The sequence below is a fragment of the Dreissena polymorpha genome, chromosome 2, assembly GCF_020536995.1.
Source record: "Dreissena polymorpha isolate Duluth1 chromosome 2, UMN_Dpol_1.0, whole genome shotgun sequence".
Taxonomy (NCBI): Eukaryota; Metazoa; Mollusca; class Bivalvia; order Myida; family Dreissenidae; genus Dreissena; species Dreissena polymorpha.
In genome coordinates, this window is record NC_068356.1 from 62083628 (window position 1) to 62110370 (window position 26743).

The following is a 26743-nucleotide window of genomic DNA, read 5'->3' on the forward strand; positions in this document are numbered from 1 at the left end:
TCAAGTTTTATTGTGTCCCCAAACAAATTCAACATAACTTGTCAATGGACTGATTTTACGACAAACGTTATCTTTCTTCGTCAAACACAAATATATCCTTCTGCCAGTGGCGAGCATAGTCGATTTTACAATGTTTTACAAGTAAAAAATCCTGCAAGTGAATGTCACGTCCAGACATCCTTACCTGTAGCGTGCGTCTGTATCAAATCTTCTGCGGCTAGTTGTATTATAAATAATTCGCTGGAAGAGCATATTATTGTACAATGGAAGTGTGCAATAGTCTTAAACGAGACATTGACGGAAAGCAACATAACAACTCTAACAAAATACAGTAAGTTGATGTTTAATACATGACATATATACAGTATGTCGTCATATGTGTTTTATATGGTATTCTGTTCATACAGATACTTGCACTCTGACTGAAATATGATATTGAATACCAATACGTTTATGATATATTTTGCTCCATATCATTTCACAATACTAGTTGAACAAAAAGTAAAGACACACTATGCACATTAATAACTAAATTTATTTCAGAACCTGCAAAAATAACAACATTTCAAGTAAATGCATTTCAAGGAGTGTCCAATGTGACATTAAAAGAAAACAGCACTGCGATGCTGACCTGTATTTCTGAAGGTTTTCCTATACCGGAAATAGGTCTTATCAAGGGCGAAACATTAGCGATAGGAGTTTCTATTGTTCAGTCAGAGATAAGCATAAAAGGTCAACTTAACAAAACGTTTATCAACGTTAACCGCCAAATGACTGGCAAATATACCTGTGTTGCTTCCAACATACACGGGCAAAGTGAACAAAGCCTTTATTTGAATATATTATGTAAGTATCGCCTTAATGTTTTTAATCAAGAAACTGTGCATCGAAAGAATTGATACAAAACAAACAAATAAAAGAAACGCACACATAACTGTTAATTGAGATGTTTTTCTAACGAATTATTTAACGTTATCTAAAGAACCAACAACATGACTAAACATCCCGATGTGCATAGCTATTTAAAGGTTGCAAAAATGTATAAAACTATATGTACTTACATGTCCAGACCCTCCATCTGTTATTCGCACTGAAAATGTGTACATTACGGAAGGAGAAAGTATCAACATAACATGCAAATATGAACCTGGTAATCCACCCGAGACGGCAGTGCAGTGGATAAAAGCAGGCGTTATATATTCAAACAAAACATTACTGTATCAGAGAGTAGCCAGAACTGATGCTGGTATCTACACTTGCATTGCGGCAAACACATACGACAACGGACATACCAACTTCACGGGAGTCGATTATCAGCGGTTTATCCTGCACGTTTTATGTAATATTTGTGTTGACTTACTTTTGTTATGTGTTGTCCCCAAGTTTAAACATTTTCAAAAAAGTATGATCGGTAATCTTAAGTTGGAATATATATTTATTATTATTCACGTTTATTCTGTGATTGTCATATAAAATACTAATCGAATACCTATCCTCTTGTATTTGATCATATTCTGTGCCTACGTACGTGTATTTATAACGTGTGTTTTCAGATCAACCAATAGTTCAGAGATTCAGTTTAGAACAATTTGACGATAATTTAAACGTAACAGTATCAGAAAACGACAATGTCGTATTTAACTGTGTCGCTGAAGGATTTCCTTCGCCAGACATGCGGCTATTGAAAGATAGCGTAAAACTTGCCGAATTCAACGGTAAAAGTCAAGGAAACACTACAACTCGACTTTGGCATGAAATGCCTTCCGTGGGTAGGCATGATATGGGACAATATACATGTGAGGCATCAAATACGATTGGATTAGGCGGAAAGAAGATGTTTTTTAATGTATTGTGTATGTATATCGTTAACGTGTGTCAGCGATAACGCTAATGTGCATTATCAGTTAAAGAACATTATTTGTATATAAACACATATTAAATAATGTGGTTGCCATAGTACTTCCATACAATGAACTTACCGTTCGTAAAGATAAAGTTTGAAACAACGTATTTAAATACTTCAGTCATTCCAATATCAAATAGAGTTATGTTGTACATTATAATTATACCTTTAATAATTAATATGAGGCTGGGATGAAATCGAATTATAAACAATCAATATTAATATTTAGTTCGTGTTACAGATTATTGAAACTTTTTTACTTTTTCAGTTCCAGCAAGCAGAAAAATACCTATTCAAGACGTTTCAAACAATAGAAATGAAGCAAATATTTATCTCGGTGGAGAAATAACATTTTCGTTTTCAGCATTGGCAAATCCACTTCCGACAAGTGCTGAATATGTTTGGCATAAATGCAGTGACACCAATATATGTACTGAAATCGCCAACAGTTCCCGTTCTTATATAGAGACGTATAGAGATTTTAGCAACCTAACGGTAGTCAATATAACGGAGTCAGATTATGGGATGTACATTTTGCAAGTGGGAAATGGAATAGGAAAGCCTCATACGGAAGTTTACTTTTTGAAGCGTCTATGTAAGTGATAATGTTCGTAGTTCAATATACAAATGTGTTCAATATCAAGATGCGATTAAAAAATAAACATAATTGATAATTGTATTGTGTTTGGAGGTTGAGTTCTTTTTTATCTCAATCAAAAATTGGTTTATGTATGACGTAAAAACATATGCTTATAATCCATTTAATAAAACACATTAACTAAAGTAAAAGAACACAGATCGATACGTCATATGCATTTAAGCGTTCTATATTTGTTTTCTTTCAAGCGTCTTTTCCCACAAAGCCAATCACCAGCGTGTCACATATTGGACTTATATCAGCAGGATTAAGTGTAGTCTTTATTTTAGTAGTTATATTTGTTGTTGCCTGTGTGCACCGACATTTAAGACGACGGAAAACAATAGGTATATAATTACTTATATTATCAACTATTAGGATAGCACTTGAATGTATAACATATATCAAAATGTGAACCATTCGTAAAGGATTCAAATAAAAAGATGCATATATACATTTTATTGCTCTGTATTATTAGATAATAGAAATAGCCTCACCTTTTTATTTTATATATTAACATTAAATATATTTCCACTTGTATATAATCACCTTACATATTAACATTCTTAGGAAAAAACGTCGGATATCTGTTTGTTGTTCCATCAACCCCTTACTACAACGACACTACTGCGCAACCTCCTTTAGTGCCCTTGGATCGGTTAGATGTTCAAGGCGAGGCTATTGCTCTGTCTTCTTCATTGCCTGCAGAAAATGTGGATGTTCATAGCGAGATTTACAGTGAAATTGATCCACAGCAAGTCGAAGATATTATATCTAGAGATGGTACGATCAAACCTCATCGGTTCAATTTATTGTCTTGCGTGAACCAAAGCGTTTATGTTTGCACGATATTGTCATTTACTGAAACAAGCTGAATACGAACTATATTTATCGAATGTCCGCCATTTTCCACAAACTACGTCTTCACGTTCGTTTTCGTGACATCTACGCAATCAGCATAACTATTGAAAGGTTTATTTATTGTTAGATCAAGTGTTAAAGCACGTGTATTATACGCGGGAAAATGTGTGGAAAATGTGTGGACATTCAGTGGATTATTTTAAAACAATTAGTCTTTGTCCATACTTTGCTGCAAAATAACCCAGTATTTTTGTATTATTTGCATATGTAAACCAATCAAGTCTTCTGTTTTGCTAAAAAAAAAACACATGCTATAATAATTGTTTCTCCTGCACGAGCTGTTGAAATTTATCTTTGTGTCTTTGTGATCAAGTGTTAACTGGAAATAATGATTATTGCTTTCAGACAGAGCTACAAACGAGGCGCAGCTAATGTAAGTGGACTTGCGACTTTCTTACAGGTAGTATGTGGCATTTATAAAATATTGGCTCATTTTGTGATTCAGCATAGGTCTTGATCAATGTACATTCTTCATACTTTGCATTGAACATCTATCGCCAGTGCCTGCTGTAATCATTTTGTTTTAATATTGTGCTGTATGTATTATGCTGTATTGTATAAGCAATGTGTCACTTTCGTAAGTACAACACTAGTGGATGATAACAGGAATGCTTCCCCCGAGTATGCATCTTAAGGTTCGATGTTCCTTTCTTTTTGTGTGACGGTCTAAAAAAAGTGAACACGTCACACCCCAGAGTGCTTATTTTATTGGCACAAACTCGTTTAAACAAATCATCTATATCATGCAATTAATAATCTTGTTAAACGTATAGTGTCCTGCATTCATGTAATTCTTTCAGATAATTTGAAATCATTAAGTTGATAGTATCTCGTAAATAATATAGTCATGTAATTTGGTTCATGGGTACGTTATTGAATTTCAAACATAATTTTATTTGTATTGCTAATTATAAAGTGATTGCTTATCTTGATTGGTCTGTTGCCAACTCTGCGCTTCATCTTCTTTTGATGATGATGATGATGATAATGATGATGATGATGAGTATGATGATGATGATGATGATGATGATGATGATGATGATGGTGATGAAGAAGAAGAAGAAGATGGTGATGATGATGATGATGATGATGATGATGATGATGATGATGATGATGATGATGATGATGATGATGATGATGATGATGATGATGATGATGATGATGATGATGATGATGATAATGATGATGATGATGATGATGATGATGATGATGCTAATGATGCTAGTGATGAATTCATTCCACAATATAAGCTTAACTATACATTTGAACTGTAGGGCAGAACAAATTCGATATAAGGGTTTGGGTCCTCCGGAACAGGGTGATGAGCCGCAGTACATTTATGGTCGTTGTGGCCGCTGACTGATATTTCAATAATACATTTTGAAAGACTGTGAATGTACACAAGATGCATTTCAATATACATAATATTGAACTAAAAACAGTGCCATCGCATGCGGCGTTAAACACAGCGTATCACAATACAACATTTATAGAACGCAGCAATTGAAACATAGAAACAATACAGAGGAAGACAAGGAAGCAAAAGCCAACTACGGACCAGATATTGCATTCCTTAATAGTCCGTTGCATCACGACATACATTGTGGTTAGATATATTCATCAGAGATCGAGATTTATAATTAACAACCGTAATGATACATGGTAATCTAGCATTTAAAGAACTCTTGAATTGAAATTTGTTTTTGCTTTCTAGTTTAGATTGTCAACTGTATATTGGTTTTGATCGAAGTATCTTATGCATTGTTAGCTTTATGATGCACGTAATATATTTAAATAATTACATGTATTTTTGCTTCGGATTGCTCTTTCTATGATGGGTTAATAGGGACATGTGAGTGTATATAGTGTACGTTTAATTAAGTGATATAATATAATAAGTGTAGTTCAATACTTCAATCTTACTTCATACATCACACGCGATGAAGTCACGTAAAATAACAAACAAAATAAATAAATTTGCGGCCATACGCATAACAAAGTTTAGAACACACATTTTGTATCAACTGCATGATTATTTATCAACTCGTTTGAGAATCAAACTACTTTGAGTTGTATCGTTATTAATCGGTCAATAGCAACAACTATTTTTCGATCGGATGTGTTGCGTGGACATTTAAACAATCGTAAACGATTTTACAAAAACCTTAAAAAAATCCAATAAGTTATATATTTTTGACGATGCTGCTTCAGCGAAGCAGCTCGTCTAAGTTATCATACCATGAACAAATTCTTCTCAATGGCGACCTATGTAAAAGACCGAGCCAGTCCGATTGAGTTTGCTAAATTTTCTCAACCGGCATGCCTCATTGATAAAGGTTAAGGCAACTTGGTTCCCTTCCTTTTTCAAATTTATCGAGAGGTTCGGGACAGGAACCAGACACGAAACTGTCAGGTGGCACGTCAGACGCTGTGACGCTGGGAAAACTCCTAATGTAGTTATTTTTAGATTTGATTGAGAATGTAACCCGCTTCCCAGTTTTGCTGAATGGGTCAAGTTCCCCACGGGTACAACTTCCCCGTACCCCTATATGTTGTTCGTACCCAAAATTTTGCGTACCCATTTTTTTTTCGTACAATTTTTATTTGCATACCCATATTTTTTCGTATTCAAATTTTGTTTCGGACCAAAAAAATTCTTACCCAAATTTTTTTTCGTACCCAATTTGTTTTTGTACCCACATTGTTTTCGTACCAAAATTATTTGTCATACCCAAATTTTTGGCCGTACCCAAATTGTTTCGTACCCAAATATTTTTCCCTACCCAATTGTTTTTTCGTACCCTCATTTTTTTCATACCCACTTTTTTTCCGTACCCAAATTTTTTTTGCTGTTTTTTTCGTGCACGACATTTTCGTACCCAATTTTTTTCGTACCCACATACACAATTGTGGTGATGTAGATAAACTTCAAAAGCATCGTCACAGCAGTATTTTCAGTACTTTGATTTATAGTATTGTACACTTTTGGGCAGCACATAGTGACAACAGCAAAGTTACAAATGTAATCGTTAACTGTTAGTAGTGTTGTTAATATTCATGTCACCACGACCACGACTTAACATTAAACAATACTATTCATTCACAAGATAGACCTTACAAGAGTATTGAAGTAGACATAATGAAAACGAATTAAGGTAAAACAATATACGCTTTATAACCCCTTTTGCAATCGTAAACAAACAAGGAACATATTTCTTTGGAATGCATGAGTCATGTGCGAAAGGGGTAAACCTTAACCGTCTGACATCTAACATTTCGTGATAACACGTCCACATGGTAAGTTTACTTTTTATAACTCTATACTAAATAATCGTTTTGCAAAGATACATTCAAAACAGTGTGTTAAAAAGCGGGTGTTAACCGATAAAATAACGTTCAACATTCACTATCGTTTTAGATGTATATACTGAAGAAATGCTGATTTGTTTAATTATTGTTTTAATTATTTGTACAAGGTTTATAATAAGTGTTTGCTCTCGAATACATATTATATGTTGCTTTTTTGTTTGTGGTCGGATTGAGCTTGTTGTTCGACTCTCAAAACATGTCTTCAGATTATCAACAAGCAACATTTACATTACAACCATAAATATACTGTAATGTAGTTACTGAGACATATTTTTAATCGTAAATCGTGTACGTTTTTTTTTTCAACAGTGCAAAAAGTAAAGCATGCTTAGATAACCTGTTGTGTTAGTGTCTTGATTATTCTTCGATTTTTTTCTTAGCTTTGTGAACTTCATATCTACCATTTAGTGTCAACAAAGATGTATATAAGGAAGGGTCAATATTCTACGACATACAAATAGAAATATGCAACATATATTATAAACACATCTAGCATATTCGATTACATCGGCCTGAGATCACAGGAAGTTATCGTGTGGCTATGATATTAATTAGTAAAAACATCATCTCGAATGAACAATAAATAACGAACAATCAACTTCTGTGTAAAAAGCACTATCAAATATATATGTAACAAGATATTCAACTCAAAATGACCCAAACACACAGTTTATCGCTTTAAGCAGCAATAACTTCATCAATTGTGTCTTATTAAACGCAGAAATAAATTTCCTTTCTGGAAATGTACATATATTGTAATATTTTTACAAATGCTGGGTTAAAATTGAAGAAATAACACGTTTTTTTTTAAATTTACTAACATATTTTTACTAATTAATATCAAAGCCACACGCTAACCACCTGTGCCTTATATTGGGTTAACAGTTTTGGAATTAATAATAATTTTATAACACAAGAGAAGTTGGAACGTGGGAACAGCCTAGGTTAACCACACGTGAAAGCATACTATTATTGTTTGTTGTAATAGTTTAGCTGTTGAACAATTGTTTTCTAAGACATACCGCAATCAGTGTGATAACAAATGCATACAAATACATGTAGTTTTAAGCCGGAAAAACTTCAGCACATTGTCACGAACGTTTTTAATTTGATGATTGAAAAAATATATAATCTGATGAAGCAAATTGCATACAAAAATATCTTACCAATTGTCTTACGAAAAATTATCCAAGCAAGTTTTTTTTTATTTAAAGTATCTTACATTTGAATCATACTTACAAGGAGGGGCTCACTTAAAATCAAAGTCTCTAGGTCAAAGGTCCATGTCACTTCTTAAAGAAAACGGTATTACATAATAACTCAATTGTCCGATCTTTACCTCTAAAATACTTTGTGCTTGACATTTCTGTGTGGCCATTGCAAGCTGATTTCGTAATCAATAATAGTCTTAATACTTTAAATGATGCCTTAAAAAAAATTAAATCAAGTTATAGCAATACAATATAACAATGTGATAGAATAATAAGATAGTCCCAGTATGTACTGCTGCTTTCTTTCCATGTCAGTATGTAATTGTTTGACAGTTAATATTATTATATTCTACACAAATTCGGTAGTTCGTTGTTATTGAGTGTATCATATCTGTTTATACTGAAATGCATAATTTGTATTATTAATTCAATAGTGTTATGGTTCATGGCCATTATGAAATGGAATTTTGAATATTTGTGTAAAAGCTTCAGAAATCAGTAAAGAATGTTTTGTCATTATATGAAACCTTAAATAAATATATGAATTGTGTGTTTCAATCTTTAATAGCGTTTGTTTTGTTAAATATCTCTAATAGAAATACGTAAAGGGAATGAAGCAAATGTATACCAAATTAATTGCAATTAACCATGCTTGTATAGTTTGTTGTCTGAATTTGTAAACAATACTTTAATATGCATAAGGTCATGAGGATAGTATGGCCTAAGCATACATGAATTTTATAATTATTACCGGTGTGCATTCTACACATTGTGCCTAAAACGGGAAAACAGAGAGATCCATAACGATATCGGGTTTAAAGCATTAGTAGTAAAGGCACGGGGATGAATATTATTTGCGCAGTGTATCAACGTGGTGAATCTATTTATAACTTTAAACCGAACAAGCACGAAGTTGGAGTCACAACGAGTGAGTTTCCTCGCATGTAAACGGCCGTGTAAAGACGAGTTATCACAAGTCGATATTTAACGGCGTCACTGTATATCGATCAAATCAAATCGTCTTGCGGGAATAGGAAATGTTACCCATCTCCTTGAGTCACATGCTTATTCAGGGGGCAGAATCAACGGGAATATCAGGGGTTTTCACACGGGCTGGACAGAATGTAAACACACCGTTAAGAATTGATTTTTGCAAATATATCAAGTTATTGAAATACATTTTAAAAATCCTGTAGTGCATTAAATACTGTTTTTCTTGCAGTTTGTGCCGATATGTAAAGGTATAAGAATAAATTTGAATACGTCTGAAATCGGTGACAAAATTGTACGTTGTGTAAAGCATAACCGTGTACATGAATGCAGTACACATAATTTTTGAACAATACATGCTTATTAAATAAAGTAATTCTGATGCATTTCACATTGCCATAAGCAGCATAACAATTTGTCTTTTATGCACCAGTTGAAATTCTTACGAAAAATTGTTTTTAAAAGTTACTTGAAAAAAGCACCAGTGTGTTTACATCCTTTAACGTTTAATTGGGAAACCCACAAAGTCACGTGATCCTGCACCCTGTTATTGTATGCTTCACTTCAGAAGTACAGCCAGTCGTGTTTCACAACCTTTTATAATAACAAGTGTCGGTGCTAATAATCGCACGATTAAGTTTGTTTTAATTCTAAAGCGTTCTCGTTGAGGTAATGTTATTACTTTAAACACTAACCTTTATAATTGATAGGTGGACTTTTTAAATTAAAATATCGCCACGGTTTTAGTAGCTTATGATACTATTGCTACGTTGTATAACTGTTTGACATTGTCGATTATCTTATGACGAGTATTGGATAATAAAAACGTTTTAACCCACTTTGGATATAACGATGATACCGTGATTGAATCGTATCTTAAAATCATATAAACACACAATATAAACGAATATTTCGCAACGTATTTCGTGAAATAAAGTTAAACCACACAAATCAGTGTTCCTTAGAGCGATAGCCAAAATTTCAACACTAGATGTGGTATGGTTACATAGATTCAACGAGATACAACATGTTCGTTTTTAGTTTGTGTGCGACAATATATGATATATATAAAATGAACATGTACTTCTCATGAAAAGGTCGTTCTTCTGACGCTGCCCGTATATATATATATATATATGTCAATTTCCCGCGACGATATACGAGCGAACGCCAGACTGTCTTCGGGCAGCGTCAGAAGAACGACCTTTTCATGAGAAGTACATGTTCACTTTATTTTTCGGAATATTATATGAAATATTCGTTAATTTGAGTGTTTATGGGCTTTTCACATGCGAGAGTCGATATTGCACATGAAGTAGATCGACAATCGTCGATTATGTATATTGCATTTGCACCCAACGATTTCGAAAATAAAAGGTAAACATTATAAAATGCAATACTTACTTATGGAATGCATTAAATCAAATAAACTTCACATACTTCTACCAGATGATCATTTATTATATATTAATTCATGATATATCGTATGTGCAATGGAAATTTCGGTATTTAATTAAATGAACGAATATATAGAATCTATACAATATCATTTTTATTTGTGAGCGTTAGCTCACAAATAAAGCAGACCGAATTTTGCAAATCAGTATGCCTTAGCTACGCTAGGAACCGTAACCCGTGACTGCCTGTGTGGATAACTGCAGTAAAATTTAGCAGACGACAGAATGCTAAAAGCGTCTGCAATAACCACCGCATCTGCCTGATCTCACTGGTACAGTACATAGTGTGTATTTAACAGCTTGTAAGACAATGTTGGCTAGTCTAGTGTTTATCATTGAAATCTGTACATATTGGCTGCTTTCAGGGAAAACGGGGCTTAATGCATGTCAAATAAGATTAGCCTGTGCACACTGATTAGCTGTATCAATGATTTGAAAAAAACACACACATCTCGACCTGTGTTTTAAGACACACTCTTTATAAATTTGAATGGGTTGTGGTCATTTCAAACTTGCGATATAAAAAGCTATAACATATAATTTTGAAAACTGAGTTGCGTCTAAGATTATACAACAGCGAACAAATTTAGTGCCTTCAGCGCTTTGATTAGTTATGCCGCAATTGATTCATGCACATATTGCGATATGTAAAAGGAGACAGCGTGCATTATTTATAAGAACAATCAGTCCGAAGCAAAAAAGAGTAAATTAAAATTAAAAACAACTTCACACACGTTAATTGACACCTAGCGGGATTAAGCAAAACGTATATTTCTTGCTGGCAGAATCGAATATTTTCTATAAATTGAAATTAAAACAACTTCACATACGTGATTAACACATAATGGGATTAAGCAAAACGTATATTCTTGCTGGAAGAATCGACTATTTTTTAAACGATACTTATTCAAATTGTAAAAATTGGTTTGAGAGGATATCAGCTTTTATAGTGTAGCTTTATTTTCAACTCAAACTTTGTCGCACTCTAAGCACGGTCATTCTTCTTGAGAGGAAGTATTGGTTTATGCTGGTTATGTAAATACACTACAATAGGCTAGCGGAAGAAAGTTTATTGTGTAAGAGCAGACAACGTGTTAGTGTTAAGAAAATAGTTTGGAATCTATTGTTGGAGTGTTGCGGTATACTTTTTGAGGTTTGATATTCTGAATTATTATATCTTTTTTTCTGTGTGATGTCAATGAAGAACGACAATAGTCGATCCATAACGTTTGTCTAAGCAATACCTATATTATTTCAACATGCAGACTAAACATCCATAGTCGACCTGTCGTTTTCGTAGCATATTGTAATTATGTGAATATTATTAGGACTGCTTTTTAGGGAGAGCCATAATATTGTGAGGCCAATGTTTGGGCTATTTTTGACATTGTATTCTAATTTTAATGTGAATTTTGCTTGGAATTACCAATGAAGCAAATATTGCACCTGAAGAGGTGATACTATACAATTTATAATGCATATACTCGTGACTTTATAGTCTCGTTTTCTAGACTAAGCCACACACAATATTTCTTAATTTAAGTGAGAAAATAACACAACTATTACAGCGCTTGGACTTATTTTTTTTTGCAAAGTCAAGCGTTTAACAACACTGACAGATCATACATGTATATGTAACCTAAAGCGGGTATGACCTTGAACGCTACATTCGGAAAACCCATTTTATTATTTTAATCTCAAGCGCGTGGTGTTTTGAACATTTGTTTCAAGCGGTCGTTAAATACAATATGATGTGTACAGGACGCAAGTAATGGGATCAGAGTGTTATCTATAGCATGGAAATACACCTGGCACGAAATACTGACACGTTGAAAAACACAATGCAAACAAAGGAAAGGGTGAAATGAATGACACTGTTGCTAAATATAGAAAACTTATTTCAGCTCGTAAACTCAGTAGTGAATGGATCTATAGTGCTGAAGCAGTGCGCAGTATCAACGGGGTTTTCATGGGTTTACACACGGGCTGGACAGAATGTAAACACACCGTTAAGAACTTTATTTTTGCAAATATCTTAAGCTATTGAAATACATTTGCATAACTCTTTAGTGCATAAAGTACAGTTTTTATTGCAAAGTGTGCCGATATCTTAAGGTAGAAGAATAAATCATTGAATACGGCTGAACTCGGTGACGAAATTTAACGTTGCGTGAAGCATAACCGTGTAGTATTAATCGAATTTTTGAACAAGAACACATGCGTTTTGCACAAAGTAATTCCGATGTATTTCACATTGTCATAAGCAGCATAAAAATCTGTATTTTATGCACTTGATGAAATTCTTAAGAAAAATTGTTTTAAAAAGTTATTTGAAAAAAAACCATAACTCACCGTTGTGTTTACATCCATCAACGTTTCATTAGTATCCCCACAAAGTCTTGTGATCCTGCACACTGGAAACTGTATACAAAGACACCTAATATAGTTCACCAATGACTGACGCTTACATTTGTGTACGAATAATCTACTACACCCTTATGATACATATATTAGTTTCCGTATGAAAATCTGACATAATCATAATAATAACGTTAAGCCGATACATGAAATGCGTTTTCATTATGCTAAATTAAATCTCTGGTATTGGATCAATGTTGTCCGGCTACATATCAATATCTGGCTTTTAATCGTTTGTCAGATGGGTGGAATAATAGTCAGCAATACTTATTCAACAGCGCTTTTCAGTACAGATTATAACTTTTGTTATAGAATATCATTCACAGATAACTTATATTTGAATATGATCAAGAATGAGTTGTGTCCAGGTCAGGGTTGCTTAGGCTTTTATTCCCTTTTTCAAATAAAATCACTTTCATGAAAATTGTTTAATGAATGTTGTACAATTGTTGGACGACACTACCCTGCAATCTTAACCTCGGGAATTCTTTTTTTTTTACAAAATCTAAGTTAAAAAGTTCAAGCTGTAAAAAGCGTGTAATAATCACACCACACGGCTTCACGTATTGTACACACAATTAAATTTATAAAATGGATTGTATTTCCATTCTTGATACTTCCCTTTTCCCCAATCGCAGGTAAACTTTTTCTTTTAAGAAACACATTTTTTTGCAAATCTTTATATTGGTTGCCTTGAACATATTACCCAACACTGAGAAATGAAATTTGTCCGAATAATACTTCTATTCATGAGTAGTTTAAATTGATGAGTATCGTGGGAAATATGTTGATATTGAATACTATGTTATTGTGATTGTGTACTTAAAGTGAAGAAAGGTTTACGTGGCGAGGCTTGCCAGCCTTGTAAGCCTTTCTGAGACGAGTGGGATAAATTTTAGCACACAATCACACTAACATAGTATTATATTTATCCTACAATATTGTTTTTTTTTTAATTTATTCCTGATGTAATCAAAATAGTAGTCTTTATTAATAAAATAAAATCAAAAACACATTAAAATAACTGAATCTAACATTGCGTAGTTATATTAATTGTGATCTTTCCCGTTTACGGTATTCGAAATAGTCCTTAAGAATTCCACGTAAATGAAAAGTAACGAGACAAAATATCGCTATACGCCTCGATTCAAATTTAATCAGCGTTCCAAATGTTACACACTCAAGTAGAACACAGACGGTTGTGTTCAAACTACAATTTTTGTTTCATCACTGTACCAAAAAACTAAAATGGCTGCCCTTTTGAAATTTACCAAATGTTTAGACACCTACGTGAAGCATGACTCAGCATTTATCCCCGCCGATATTGTTAATTTTAGTCTATTAACAACTCTTCTTTTTTTCACAATTTTTACTTACTGACATTAAAAGGAAAACATCAACTGGTTATTGTTCTACTCACCGAAGTTGTGTTATGACAATGTTTATTTGCGTATAGTTTAAATTTGCTTCCATGATGAGTTACAATTCTGGACACATTTCTTCAACGCAATTTATCTTTTTCATTTTAATGCACTGGATGTAAGCAGGCAATTCTTTGTGGATAGACATTTTTTGATCGACTGACACAGGAACGACTTACACATCAAAGAAAATACCCCTTTTATTCAACATCGATTTCCTTCGAAAAGTTAATGAACAGTTCACTGACATTTTTCTTAAATTTAATCCATCAATTGTTCAACAAAACATCGCGTTATTCGAGTACATTCGACATTTTAACGAAATCGAAAATGCAGTCTCACCAGTTTCATTCCAGTTTATATACCAACACTGTTATTCACATTCATAATATAGAGGATATTTGTTGGATTCGGTGGAATATCGATTTTAATTCACGAGTGATCATAGAAAATAAATTTTTTATATGACCAAGAGTGAATTTAAATCGATATTCCACCGAAACCAACACATTTTCTTTTTATTTTATCCTTTTTTTTCACCGTTTATATACATTTTAAAGAGTTTAACTAAATAATTTCGCTGGGATAATGACGTCATTTCGTCAAAAAAAATGACGTCATTTCACAGTTAACAGTGAAAATTATCGATAATTTTTACTGATAATTTTTATTGTTTGAAACAGTGAAATTATCAGTTTTAATTCACTGATATTTCTCTATAAACCACCGGAAAGCATAAAATAAATTATAATAATCCATCGTAAACGCACACACTAGTTAAACTCGTTAAACGACTGCGTACCCAATGACCTGAGTGACGCAATCAGGGGTGAAAGGCCAAACAATTAGTCCCTATGTACCTGTTCTAAAAATAAATGTGAGATAAGCCTTATCTAAAAATATCTGTGGAGAAAACCTTTTTTTTTCTTTATGAGTCGTATTGTGTTCTATAAAATCATTTCGCTGTAGGATAAAATACTTTACAACATCTCGTTAATAAAATATAATAATTGCAAACAAATTAACAACAATCTCAATAATGGGCATTGTTATAAAAAAACTTGTTGCGCTATATGCATATATGAATATCATATTTTGTTTTCTTTCAGAAAATGAACTCAGCAAATGTGCTTCTTGTGTGTATTGCAATATTTTCAATTGGTAAGATTATTTGAAACACTACCTTTATTGTCTCTATTTTCATTATTATTATTATTATTATTATTATTACTATGCCCCCTCCCTCCTTCGAAGAAGTGGGGGCATATTATTTTGCTGGATGTCGGTCGGTCGGACGGTCTGTCGGTAGACCAGTTCGTTTCCGATCAATAACTCTTTAACAAATTGATCGATTGGCTTGATACTTCACATGTGTATTGACATTGGACAGTAGACGACCCCTGTTGAAACTTTATTCACTAGGTCAAATGTCAAGGTCACTATCACAATAAGTATGACAATCATTTCCGATCAAAAAATCGTCAATGAATTGACCGGTTGGCTTGATACTTCACATGTGCAATGACCTGGACAGTAGATAACCGTTATTGAAATTTGGGTCACTAGGTCAAAGGTTAAGGTAACTATCACAATAAGTGTGAAAACCGTTTCCGATCAATTACTCGTCAACGAATTGACCGATTGACTTGATACTTCACATGTGCATTGGCCTTGGAGAATAGATGACCTCTGTTGAAATTAGGGTCACTAGTTTAAAGGTCCAGGTCACTGTGATACAAAAAGTCCTGTGTAACGGCCCTTTTTTGTGAGGGGGCAAAAGTCTCCGACCGCGAAACTTTTGTTATTATAATAATTATTTTTAGAATTAGTAGTAGAAGTCGTCGTCGTAGCAGTAGTAGCAGAAGAAGTAGTAGTAGTTGTAGTAGTAGTCGTAGTAGTAGTAGTAGTAGTAGTAGTAGTAGTAGTAGTAGTAGTAGTAGTAGTAGTAGTAGTAGTAGTAGTAATTATAGTAATAGTAGTAGTAAAAGTAGTAGTAGTAGTAGAAGTAGTAGTAGTAGTAGTAGTAGTAGTAAAAGTAGTAGTAGTAGTAGTGGTAGTAGTAGTTATAGTAGAAGTAGTAGTAGTAGTAGTAGTAGTAGTAGTAGTAGTAGTAGTAGTAGTAGTAGTAGTAGTAGTAGTCATTATAAAAGTAGTAGTAGAAGTAGAAGTAGTAGTAGAAGTAGTAGTAAAAGTAGTGGCAGCATATGACGTAGCAGAAGAATCAGAAGAAGCAGCATCAGTAGTAGTAGTAATAGTAGTTTGTAGTAGTAGTAGTAGTAGTAGTAGTAGTAGTAGTAGTAGTAGTAGTAGTAGTAGTAGAAGTAGTAGTAGTACTAGTAGTAGTAGTAGTAGTAGTAGTAGTAGTAGAAGAAGAATCAGTTGTAGTAGTAGCAGTAACAGTAGCAGTAGCAGCAGTAGTAGCAGTAGTAGTAGTAGTAGTAGTAGTAGTAGTAGTAGTAGACGTAAGAGCAGTAGTTGTAGATGTGTTCGTTGTAGTGCGTTTTTGTCAGTACAGCCGTGCATAAATATTGAAGTAGAACGATTTATATCTCGATTTATTTCATTTCATAAGGTTCGAGACAGTCAAGCGCAATTCCCCTTAATTGCACTGTAACCTCACACCAGGAGATTTACGTCGAAGTGCAAACAAACGGAACAGTTACATGCGAGATTTCTCGTCGGGCATCCAAGATAATAATAGAAGTAGTACAATGCATTAATAACTTAACAGACTGTATTCTTGATCCAGGTATTTTGATTGGTAAGTTACATTATTCATGCTTTTATTTATTTATTTCAATTATTCTTGCTTAATGTTTGAGGCAATGGCTATAAGGTGTTATATGTGTTGACATGTTATTGCGTAAAGTCTATTGGTACCTATTTTAATTCGTTGATTGATCATTTTTCGTTTCTACTTGTAAACAGTTGAATATTTTAAATGTTGCAATATAACGAACGATGATTATTATCATATCCGACTCCTATCATGTTTAATGTATTGTAGCATTATCAATATATCAATCATAGTTTTTTTTAACTTTGATTTAATCTTAAATTAATCAAAGATATCAACATTCTTTGGCAAAAAGCATTCATACAAAAATCGCATTCTCACGTAAAAATAGTAAAACTATTTCATAGCAAAGCCCCGAAAGCAAACGTATATTATTTGTGTGTGTTTTTTTTAATTCCACAAGCGCGCATGAAAATATATATTTTCTTACTTCACTGAGAAAATATTGCACGATATTATCACGAAAGCAAAGAAGTATCCATTAGGTATTTAAAATGCACTTAATGTAGTAGCAATGTATTAAAATAAGCGATATTGAATCAAATACGATAAAAAGGTACACGGTCAGAACTGTTATGCATTCTCGTTGTTATGTGTTGTTTCGTCCCATAAATTTCATTTGTTTATAATTATTATACATATTTAATTTCAGAAAAGCATGACGCTCATCGTACATCGACAGTAACTATTCTGAGTATCCGGAATCATTCAGAAGACCTGCTTGTGTCATGCTTCGATCCGTATATTAAGGCTCCATCCACTCACCTAGCGCTTCCTTATGACTGTTTGCTACTGAACCATACATATTCAGGTTTGTGCACTGTTTGCATACGTACAGTACTTCTTACTGGTATATGTGTAATGCCATTATCGAAAGAGTTACCAGAAATGTGGAGTCATTCGACATTTTTCCTGAATGATTAAGACTGGTTTACAAATGTAAAATTTATACTATTTGTGTTTGTGTATGTTATCAAAATAGTTAAAAAATCTGATGATAAATAATACGTTGACAATATTAAAATAAATTCAAATATCAATTTCATGCTAATCAAAGGGGGATAATTCAAAAAGTAAATATTTGTGTATACAGACACATTGGTGTATGTGATAGTGTAATAGTAATGTCAGTAAGTAATTTTAATTGAAATTAATCAGATAGAAATGCATTATTCTGTACCATATTAATACTATTGAAGGACACATTGTTTGTTTTCATTTTCAACGTGACTGAATGAATGGGTTAACGAGACTGCTAAATAAAATCCTGATAACAGAACATGATTCTCGATAATTTTGATGAGTTTTGGTAAATAAGAAGATGTCTTTGTTAACCATTTTAAATTTATTGCGAAATTTTAAACGCTTTTGGAACGGTGGCTGATTATTTCCGTACATGCCGGAATAACGTACATAATTAAGAAGTCATACATTACAGTGTATTTGTTCACGTACACTGCATGCCAGTTTAAATTTGCCTTATTTCCATGCATTACAGATGGTGTTACCGAAACGACAAATGTTGAAGGACAAAGTAACAACTATAAAGCCGGAATTTTAATTGGATCAGTAACTGGCGTCGTTATATTAGCTGTTATTTGTGTGGTACTATGGTTAAACCGACGATATATACCTTTATTTGAAGGTAAATAGAAACCGTATAAATAGCAATTGTACCATACCTTATTTTGAATTATAAGTTAAATAGTGTTACTGTATTTACAGAATAGATACAAGGCACAAACGTGAATTTTAAAGAAATTCTGAAGATGTTGTCTATAGTTTGTCATTACGTTTAAGCTTGTCATTAGGTTGTTTACTTTAAACATCGCGCAAGACTGACCTTACTGCGTAATGATTTTCGTTACCAATGTTGCAATCATGTTTGAAAAGTTCATTTACTATTAAAAGAAGTAAAAAATAATCGTAAACAACTCCACATCGATACGTTAATTACGCTAGTATAAAATCGTTGATATACAAACACCCCATAACCGCGGTTACAACACTGCAGCTGGGTGGGCACCAACACAAAAACGTGAGTTCTGCATGGGACCGCTAAAATAATACTTGGAAATTAGTCTAATAACTTGTCTTGGACGTTTATTTTCCTAAAGCCAGAGTTAAGTGCAGAGGAATAATCTCAATTTCAAATTATTTTTTTATTTGGAAGTGGTAAAGACTTTTGAATTGAACGTTTTAACCCAAACGACGACGATAAAACCTAGGCAATAAGCCTGAGATTTGCATCAATTAATGCTACTTGGTTTTACTATATGTGGTGTAGCTTGCACTGGCCACGCCTACTTGCAGGACACGCCTCCGGCATGAATGCCTCTATGATAGCATGTACACCGACAGACTGTTTTGTATGCTTGACGAGTACGGATGTAAATAAAACCAGAATAACTTTCAATGGTGGTTGTTCCTAAAATGGAGTTTCTTTAATGGTGATAAATAGTGTACTATCATGTAGAAGAAAAACTACAATTGGCGACGAGGATATAAAACGTTCAATTAACTTGTCTTAAATGATGGAAAAAGAAAACGACTATTTGCCCCGATTCAATGCGCATGGTGAGCCGTCGGGATTAGCGGCAAAGTGGAAACGGTGGTTTCGAGCGTTCGAATTGTATGTTGTCGAGAAAGGAATTAAAGACAATGACCTGTTGATGCGTTAGGCAAGCATTTCGCACCACAAGCGAATGTTCCTTACGAAAGACATATGTTCCGGAAGTTAGATCAGTCGCCGACAGAATCCGTCAATCAATATATTACACGGTTGCGAAAGAAAGCTGAGACGTGTGGATTTGATAACACAGATGAACAAATCAGAGATCAAGTGATTGAAAAATGCAACTCATGTGAGCTAAGACGGAAACTTCTTCAAAAAGGACGTGATTTAACCCTGACAGAATTGCGTACCATTGCGAGAACATTAGAATATGCCGAACATCAGGCAAAATGCATAGAGCAAAACCCACAGTCGGTTAACACAACAACAAACCGAACAACAAAAGGTACGTTTACACGGAAAAATCGTGTACAAAATGACGTTCAATGTTTTAAATGTGGTAAACGGGGTCATGTTGCAAAAGACGGGACGTGTCCGGCGCGTGGAAAGCACTGCAATAAGTGTGGCAAGGTAGGACATTTTGCGATTAAATGCTGATCGGGTGAAAAGTCGAAAAAGAAGCCGCCAACTGTGCGTAAAATTGGGAACACAACAGCGGACGGACCGTTCACGTTTACTGTACAAAATAAGTACCCGACAACAACATCGATAGTGGTCGAAATTGGTGGTGTACAAATAAAGGCATTGTGGATAGGAAAACGTGAAAGTTCTTGAAACGAAATGACATACAATGCAGGGACGAGCCATGGAAAATAGAACTGTATGCCTATGGATCTAAGGAACCACTGAAGACTGCTGGTGTATTTTGGTCAACAATTGTTCACAAGGGTGTAGCGGTAGATGATGCAAAATTAATTTTGTTGTCATTGAGGGATCTGGACAATCCTAATTAAGCTGTGATACAGCTATGCGACTTGGCGTTCTCAAAATAGTGCGTCAAATGGAAACCCCAGAAATATCAGATGTTGTTAATAATTACAAATAATTATTTACGGGACTTGGAAAACTGGAAGTGCCCATTGACTAGGCTGTAAAACCTATAGTGCAACCGACCAGACGTGTGCCATATCAGTTACGGGAGAAGTTGGGAGCTAAGATAAAAGAATTACTCGACTCAGATGTCATTGAACCCGTAAGTGAACGGTCGAAGTGGGTGTCACCTGTCGTCACAATACCAAAAAATGATGGCGACATCCGACTTTGTGTTGACATGAAGCAGGCAAACAGAGCCATACAAAGGACTTGGTATCCGATACCAACAGTGTACGAAGTGTTGCAGGAAATGAATAACAGCAAGTATTTCAGCAAACATTAAAAACGCGTATCATCAAATTGAACTGTCCCCAGAATCGCGAGAAATCACAACGTTTACAACACACAGTGGACTATACAGGTATAAACGTTTAATGTTTGAAATAACATGTGCTCCAGAAATGTACCAGATGATTGTGCAGCAAATATTGCAAGGCTGTGAGGGTATTACCAGCATTGCCGATGACATTATTGTAAATACTGCCACGAAAGAACAACATGATAAGCGTTTAAATAATGTGCTACGTGTACTGAGAGACAACGGGTTTACACTAAACAAGGAAAAAATGTCAATTTTACATGTATAAGTTAGTGTTTATTGGTCATGAGCTGTCTGAGAGAGGGATAGGGGCAACGCAGGTCAAGGTCGATGCTATAGTAAACGTGCCTGAGCCGCGAAACGCGAGCGAGGTTCGAAGTTTCCTCGGTTTAGTGAATTTTTGCTCAAGATTCATTCCGAATCTGTCCACGATTTCTGCGCCGTTAAATAAGCTGTTAAGAAAGAAAACGGTGTTTAAATGGGGTCGGTCTCAACAGGACGCGTTCAAAGAATAAAAAAGGAGACTAGCATGTGCCGAAACATTGGGAATATTACGATAAAACCGCGCCGACAAAGGTCATAGTCGATGCGAGTCCAGTAGGACTAGGTGCTGTGCCCGTGCAGGTTCAAAGTGGCGAAACCCGCGTAATAAGTAATGCCAGTAGGAGCTTAACTGATGTTGAGAGGAGATACTCACAAACTGAAAAAGGGGGGTTAAGCGTAGTGTGGGCATTAGAGCGTTTTCATCCATGGCTTTATGGTATCGAGTTCAAGCTTCTTACTTACCACAAGCCACTTGAATACATTTATGGACCAAGGTCAAAACCGTGCGCTAGACTTGAGCGACGGGTTCTTAGGCTGCAACCGTACCGATTTACGGTTAAACATGTGAACGGTCAAGACAACATTGCAGCCGCACTGTCGCAACTCCCGCTCAAGCACAGTCCTAGGACAATAGACAGTGTAGATGACCACGAATACATTAAATGTGTTGCGCGCGAAGCAACACCCAGTGCTATGACCACTCGAGAAATAGAAGAGGTATCATTTCGTGATGCTGAGATATGCAGATTACGTGAAAGCGTGACGAACGGGACGTGGGATAAACACGAGCAAAATCAGTTCATACATATCAAAGATGAACTGTGTGTATTTGGTTACGTAGTACTTAGGGGTACGCGAATCGTTGTCCCGCGAGAATTACGCAAACGCGTATTAGACTTTACAGTAGATATGTTGAGCTTGAAGTCATCAAAGTAATAACAAGCGAAAAACTAGTGTCAATATTAAGAAAATGCTTTTTGACGCATGGCTTGCCATTATCTCTACGTGCAGACAATGCTGGGAGTTTTGTTTGCGAGCATTTCGAAAACTATTTGCAGTCGCAAGGAATCGAACACAGGCGAAATACTCCCATGTGGCTGCAAGCAAATGGGGAGGTTGAACGTCAGAACCGTTTAATACTAAAGCGATTACGCATATCTCAAAGTCAAAATCGTAATTGGCGATTAGACCTCGATGATAACCTGATAAGTGTATCGAAGGACACCCCATTCAGTAACGGGCATATCACCTGCTGAGATGTTGTTCGGTCGTTAGATAAGTGTTCCTGAAATTAATACGTTATTGTACCAGGCGACAAGGTTCTTCTGAAGAAAATAGAAACAATAAACTCGACACTCCGTTCAGTTCCGATAAGTACACAGTTACACGTGCCGATGCTGATGGTACCTACTACCGCCGAAATGTAACGCATATGAAAAAAATGAATGAACGAAGCCCTCAGACAGACTCAAATGTAAACAATTCTACCAGTGAACATTGCCAAATTAATGCGGACAGACCGATAAGGGTCCGGAAAATGCCTGAAATATTTAATGATTTCAAAATGGTGTAAATGCATTGCTAAATAAGCATGTAATTTAATGGTGTTCATTCGAGACAGCACACGTGGCGCTTACCCCGCGGATGCTAGAAATTTAAATTAAACTGACATGTGTATCATGCTCCGGGTGTCAAATGGCTTATAAAATGGAATTGATTAACAGCCAGTTTGGTTGCTCGTTAATGTCAAGTTATCGATTAAGGGGAATGGTGTGAAAAATTGCACGTACTAGGCTAGTGGATGCTATTTTACTTTCATTGATAAAATGTTTTCATTTGTGATGTTTTGTTTTGATTAAATTTAGTTAAGATGGTTTGATAAATGCATGGTGTAATTTGTTATTATGACTTGTTTGTGAATGTGTGGGTTTATGTTTAGAGTATGTATTTGTAGATCATGCATAAATTGGTTTGAAAAAGGTCATCTCATTGATTTTAATATGTGTTGTTAGTTTAAAGTTCCCTGACAAATATTAAAATGAATGAGATGACCTCACGCGCACTTAAAGAGTTAAGTTTGTCACGTCTTGTTCCGAAACTGATATTCTTTTTCGTGAGGAAAATATTTAACCACAAATTTATTTTAAAAATAGTTTAAAGTTCCCTGACAAATTACATGAAAAGTACCTATATTGTGTTATTGCCCATTAAATGACACTTAGCATGCTATTATAAAGTACTTTATAAGTAAGGTAAAACATTGGCACGGACAATAATAATAATAATATATTATTTTGTAAACGCATTTATACATAGTGTATGTTTGTAGTTTTTATGGATAAAAAGAAGTACGTTTTTAATAATACCATTCCATTTACGAACATGATTATATATATTTCTTGTGTATTATACAGAATCAAAATTAGCAAAGTTCCGTCAACCGCGGAAACAAAATGAAATGCAGAGCCAGAGCGGAAATTATTGTGGTAACGGTAACCCATCTACAGGTAAGTAAGCTATTATGTAAATCCTTTGCTATTGTGTATTCATATCGTAAGCTTTGATTGCTCATTGAAAATTTCGTTAAAAATGTAACAAAATGACCTCCAAGTTAAGCGAAAAGGCACGTTTATTATTCCTTATATTAGAAACTGTATCGATTGTTCGACCACTTCTTTGCATATGTTAAGGTCATGAAAACAATATCTTGCACTTTAAACTGATAATTGACGAAAATGAAATATGCATAATATTAACATTAAGGTTAATATTTTTGCAGTCGAACACCATAAACTTACCGAACAATTTGTATTCAATAAAAATAGCAAACTCATGAAATATTCAATTGCTTCCTACATGCATAAAACTGAACTATCGTTACTCTGAGTAGTATGACTAATGTGCATAAAAATGCGCTTTGTTCGAATGCCATTTTAGCATTCATGTATATAATTAAAATTTACTTATTCCTTTACGCTCTTAAAATTGTGTTTGTTTAGAATTAAAGCCGCTTGTACCACTATCCGGCCAGAAAGAAGGACAGGTTGATTCTGTACACGTAGTGGTGAACGATCCAACTGGAACAAATGGTGATCACACACTTTGTTTTACCAATTTACTCACTTTAATGATGTAATAAGGTAATGAATAATATCAAACAAAGAACTTACTAATATATAGCGTTATTTAAATTGAATGTCTGATTAATAATACGCTTATGTATTAGGTGTTTGTACTGTATAATTACTTTTCTGAGGTTAGTCTTGGGTATCACGCACGATGGCATATATATATACCTTAATTATTTCTGATTCACTGGAAAAGGGTCGCACTAGAATGTAACATTTTTACAATACCAAAAGATAATTTTAGTTTTGATGCATATCAATCGCATTCCGTCAACACGTACCTTTTGGGTTACTGATAAACGTTTATTTAAAAACTGCCATTTTTTTAAAACAATATGTTTTGTACTGTGCATAATTTGCCAATAAGGTACTTAACTGCATAACTCTTGATCGTTTAATACGATTATTTGTTTGCATAAGTGTTAAATGCAAAGAAAGTTGGGTAGGGGGATGCATGGTCGACAAAGGTCTATTCATGTTTATACCAACATATTCTCACATAAACCAGTATAGTAAACTGACAGCAAAAAGACCAGATTTAAAGAAAATAAAAAGTTACAAACAGAACAAAACGAGTCATATAATGAAATACGAAAATAAACTACTAATTTCACTTGTATTTATTAATACAAGGATTTAAATAATGCTATTAAAAACAATACAATAGTTCTTTTTTTAAATCGCACACAATTTAGTTATGTGGCTAAATGCAAGCATACTGAAATAAGCACATTTATCTTGGACGACCAATGGCAAGCTTGTGGAATAATGTATGATTATGATTGAACATAACTATGATTTAAATAGCCTTCATCGGTGAATCACGCAGGGCAGATGACACAATTCCCACAAAAAGAAAAGGGTTATGACATGACATTACAAGGAAGACCATATATTGAAAAGTACAATGTATACTTCATATTCAATTAATATAAATGATAATTAATTTCCGGAATACAATACCTAAATTGTACTGCTTTTGAGACAAAGCTTTTGGTAACGCTTAATCAAATAAAATATATAGGATATGTATAGTATACGTTTATAAAATACTTTATGTCAAATCAAATACTTTGCCGACATTATTTATGTTATTGCCTTTTTATATTTTAATATAGGTATGAAGGACTTTTTAATTTTACACGCGGAGGACGATGCAGTATTAGCCAGGGAGGTGAAAGACAAGATAGACGGTGTGTGTGGCGTTAATATCCGGCCATTAGTAGACGTGTTTGCCGATGTCGGTTTTAATCATGGGCAATTATCATGCCTTGATCAAATGATGAATGAGTACAGATGTGTAATCTTTGTCATCACTCCAAACTTCAAACTAGACAAGATACATTTGTATCAAGGTGAAACTACATTAGTGATGGATTTGATGGATTTAAGACATGACCAACAACATCGATTTGTGCCACTTTTATGCAACATTAAGAGAAAAGACCTGAAAGTAGGTTGGCTTTCGACATTGATACCTTTATACTATACAGACAGTGGTATGCAGCAAGTTAAGCGTTTGATAGAAAACATTCGAAAATTGGAACTTTAAATAATTTAAAACACATATACCTTGAACTCCAATCAAACAAATACACATGCTAATTATTTAAGTTTAAATGTAAGGTGACTGACTTTAGTTTTGTCAAGTTATATATATATATATATTAAGTTCCTATATTAGGTATCTAAGGCTCTGTTCACACTATGCATGAATGCAATGAAAATTTGTGACCGTCTTTCAGTTCCTTTTTAACTCAAGTGCCAGATCAAGCACAATAAAGTCACTATTTGTGATATGCAAGTATAGCGTCGCCGATTGTTTTTCAACAAGTTTTGAAAAATAAACAAGTCCTGGTGCTTTTGCGGACATTAATATTCGTCGATACAATATTATTATATGTTGTTGTTTTAAATGTTTTGCACCTTTCCACAATTGTAAATAAAATCAAATACAATGCTCACCAGTCATATCACGTCTTGGTTGGTACGAATCAAATAATTTAATAACTTTCCTGAAAACGTGGTTTAGTTTTTGTGAATGTTCTTAGTTCTCGCGGTAAAATGTGTAATTTTGCTGAATAAAAAATAATACTTTATAAAAGCTGGTGATGAGTTGATAAAAGCCGTGGCAAAAACATAATCGATTTGTTGTTGTATGCATGCAAATTAATACTAAGT

At 34.2% G+C, this 26743-nt stretch overlaps 2 protein-coding genes across 5 annotated transcripts in view; one reads left to right on the forward strand and one right to left on the reverse strand.

Annotated features, from left to right (window-relative positions):
- On the forward strand, window positions 1-26705 carry LOC127867269 (hemicentin-1-like). 4 transcript variants are annotated; one of them, XM_052408316.1, is made up of 16 exons: window positions 1-331; window positions 544-846; window positions 1070-1339; window positions 1554-1853; window positions 2172-2498; window positions 2750-2887; window positions 3111-3323; window positions 3807-3834; window positions 4736-6758; window positions 15437-15488; window positions 16900-17088; window positions 17777-17935; window positions 18623-18769; window positions 23849-23941; window positions 24434-24523; window positions 25681-26705. In XM_052408316.1, the coding sequence occupies exons 2-9, from the start codon at window positions 624-626 to the stop codon at window positions 4818-4820; spliced, it is 1584 nt and encodes a 527-aa protein (XP_052264276.1). In that variant the 5' UTR covers window positions 1-331; window positions 544-623; the 3' UTR covers window positions 4821-6758; window positions 15437-15488; window positions 16900-17088; window positions 17777-17935; window positions 18623-18769; window positions 23849-23941; window positions 24434-24523; window positions 25681-26705. The 4 variants fall into 4 exon arrangements, with proteins under 4 accessions (XP_052264276.1, XP_052264278.1, XP_052264279.1 ...); XM_052408319.1 differs by lacking the exons at window positions 1-331; window positions 544-846; window positions 1070-1339; ... (4 more) ...; window positions 3807-3834; window positions 4736-6758 and adding exons at window positions 12350-12485; window positions 25370-25464; XM_052408318.1 differs by lacking the exons at window positions 1-331; window positions 544-846; window positions 1070-1339; ... (4 more) ...; window positions 3807-3834; window positions 4736-6758 and adding an exon at window positions 12183-12347.
- Window positions 1-26743, reverse strand: part of LOC127869767 (A disintegrin and metalloproteinase with thrombospondin motifs adt-1-like) — a 214104-nt gene that overhangs the window by 173031 nt on the left and 14330 nt on the right. The gene's annotated exons all lie outside the window — the stretch shown is intronic.

Excerpts from the sequence above, each read along its gene's own strand:
- LOC127867269 (XM_052408316.1), top strand. The coding sequence starts at position 624 with ATGCTGACCTGTATTTCTGAAGGTTTTCCTATACCGGAAATAGGTCTT. Across the intron at positions 1,340-1,553 it reads GTTTATCCTGCACGTTTTAT|ATCAACCAATAGTTCAGAGA; the intron begins GTAATATTTGTG and ends GTGTGTTTTCAG. Across the intron at positions 3,835-4,735 it reads ACAAACGAGGCGCAGCTAAT|GGCAGAACAAATTCGATATA; the intron begins GTAAGTGGACTT and ends TTTGAACTGTAG.